General features: G+C 27.1%; 1 protein-coding gene across 10 annotated transcripts in view; it reads right to left on the bottom strand.

Annotated features, from left to right (window-relative positions):
* Window positions 1–157: 157 nt before the first annotated feature.
* Window positions 158–1,736, bottom strand: part of LOC102675290 (E3 ubiquitin-protein ligase HECTD1) — a 13,334-nt gene continuing 11,755 nt past the window's right edge. For all 10 annotated transcript variants that reach the window (XM_031514433.1, XM_031514434.1, XM_031514432.1 and 7 more), the window contains one exon: window positions 158–1,729. In XM_031514433.1, coding sequence (XP_031370293.1) covers window positions 1,447–1,729 — 283 coding nt within the window. In that variant the 3' untranslated portion in view covers window positions 158–1,446. The remainder of the gene's footprint in view (window positions 1,730–1,736) is intronic.

Raw genomic sequence — 1,736 nt, 5'->3', positions numbered from 1 at the left:
ATATATATATATATATATTGATGATACATGTATGATATGAAATTTAATGACATTTCTATGTATCTTTTTTAACTAATATTATATAGGAATTATTAAATACATATGTTTATATTAATAAATTGTATAAAATATGTAACAAATTATGTTGAAAAACATGTTATACTTTATAACATTTTTTGTTTTATTCTTTCCCCAAGAATCAATAATAATTTATATTACAGTAATAGTAACTATTTTTCATATCGATATCATTAATCAATCTTTTCACATTTATATTATTTTCATATCTTCTTCTAAACACTATTATTACAAGTATACTGATTTCCGCCTATAATATAATTATTGAGTGAGCATTAAGTAGCATATTGTACAAAGATGCAGAGTGCTCAGCTTGCCAATTCTTCAGAATGTTCTTATTAAGATGCTTTCAAATATATGTGTATCTTCTTTTTTCGTGTGTTATTATATTTAAACACTCGCGCGTCTTTATAAACATGGTGATACGTTGATATTTAGTTAAAAGAACAAACATTTGAAGCTATGAAAATTGTTTAGATGCTAAAAAACATTGTTTTCATTACAATGAATAAAAACTTAGCATTTTACACAAGTAAATTTTGATTCATATCTTATGCGTTTTTATAACGCTGTATATATCTGAGAGACATTCTGATAAAGAAAATAAAACTTTCATTAAAGATGCTCCCATTTTTTTCTTATATATAAATCACTTTCGAAGCACGACAATATTTCACAAAGAAGACAATACGAACATTCGTCTTAAAATGAGGAACTATAAAGTTTTTGTTCCACAAGGACAGCAAATATACTTGAAAACACTCGCATAAATTACATCTGTTGAGAAAATACAATTTCTATCGTATTTGGACAAAATTCATAATATAATTATGGCCAATACCTGGAACGGATAACTTATGTTATTAAATTATAAATTAATTATTTTATTGTTTGCAACATTAAATAAGCGTAGTACTGTTCTGTAGTACATTTTACAACATCAATTTAAAGATCAATTCACTATAAATAAAACTTAAACACATAACATAAAGTAGAGAAAAAATAACTTGTTATTAATTAAATTATAAATTTTCAAAATCGACAAATTTTAAACATATCAACGTATGTAACTTTATATGTTCAAATACTTATGATACGTGAATTCACATCAACTTCAATGAAATAATTTTGAATATTGTAAATATTTCCGTTCCAGGCTATACATTAAATTATTTTTGTAAACCGGTACTGATTCTTATTAGATAATTGTTTCAGTTTTTTTTTTTTATATAACATCAAGACCAAACTCGGCTTTTGTATATAGATTACACAATGTAATCCATGGAGCAAAGTTTGATTCGCACATTTTAAGAGCGAGTACTTCTGATTATGATATCGTAGCAGTTCCTTGCCTGAGCAGAAACGAGATTAATTTAAGTGAAATCCTCTCTCTCTAGTTGCTGCCAAGAGTCTTTCTTTAAGTATTTCTTCAGTAGGATACTCTGGTAATTTTAAATAATGAACACAGGTGTTAACAGAGGGATAACCACCTGAACCAGCATCTACTTTTCGCACAACAGTCAATCTAGGATGTAAATTACATAATCCTCCAGGAGGTAAAGCTGAACATCCAGTAGCAAATTGTAAGAAAGCTTTTCTTTCTGGACCAGTCAACGAAAGTAGAACATTGACAAATCGTTGAAAACCAGGACTGCAGT

The sequence above is a fragment of the Apis dorsata genome, unplaced genomic scaffold (assembly GCF_000469605.1).
Source record: "Apis dorsata unplaced genomic scaffold, Apis dorsata 1.3 scaffold_995, whole genome shotgun sequence".
Taxonomy (NCBI): domain Eukaryota; kingdom Metazoa; phylum Arthropoda; class Insecta; order Hymenoptera; family Apidae; genus Apis; species Apis dorsata.
Note: the sequence above shows the minus strand (reverse complement) of the source record. Positions and strands in the feature narration are given on the sequence as shown.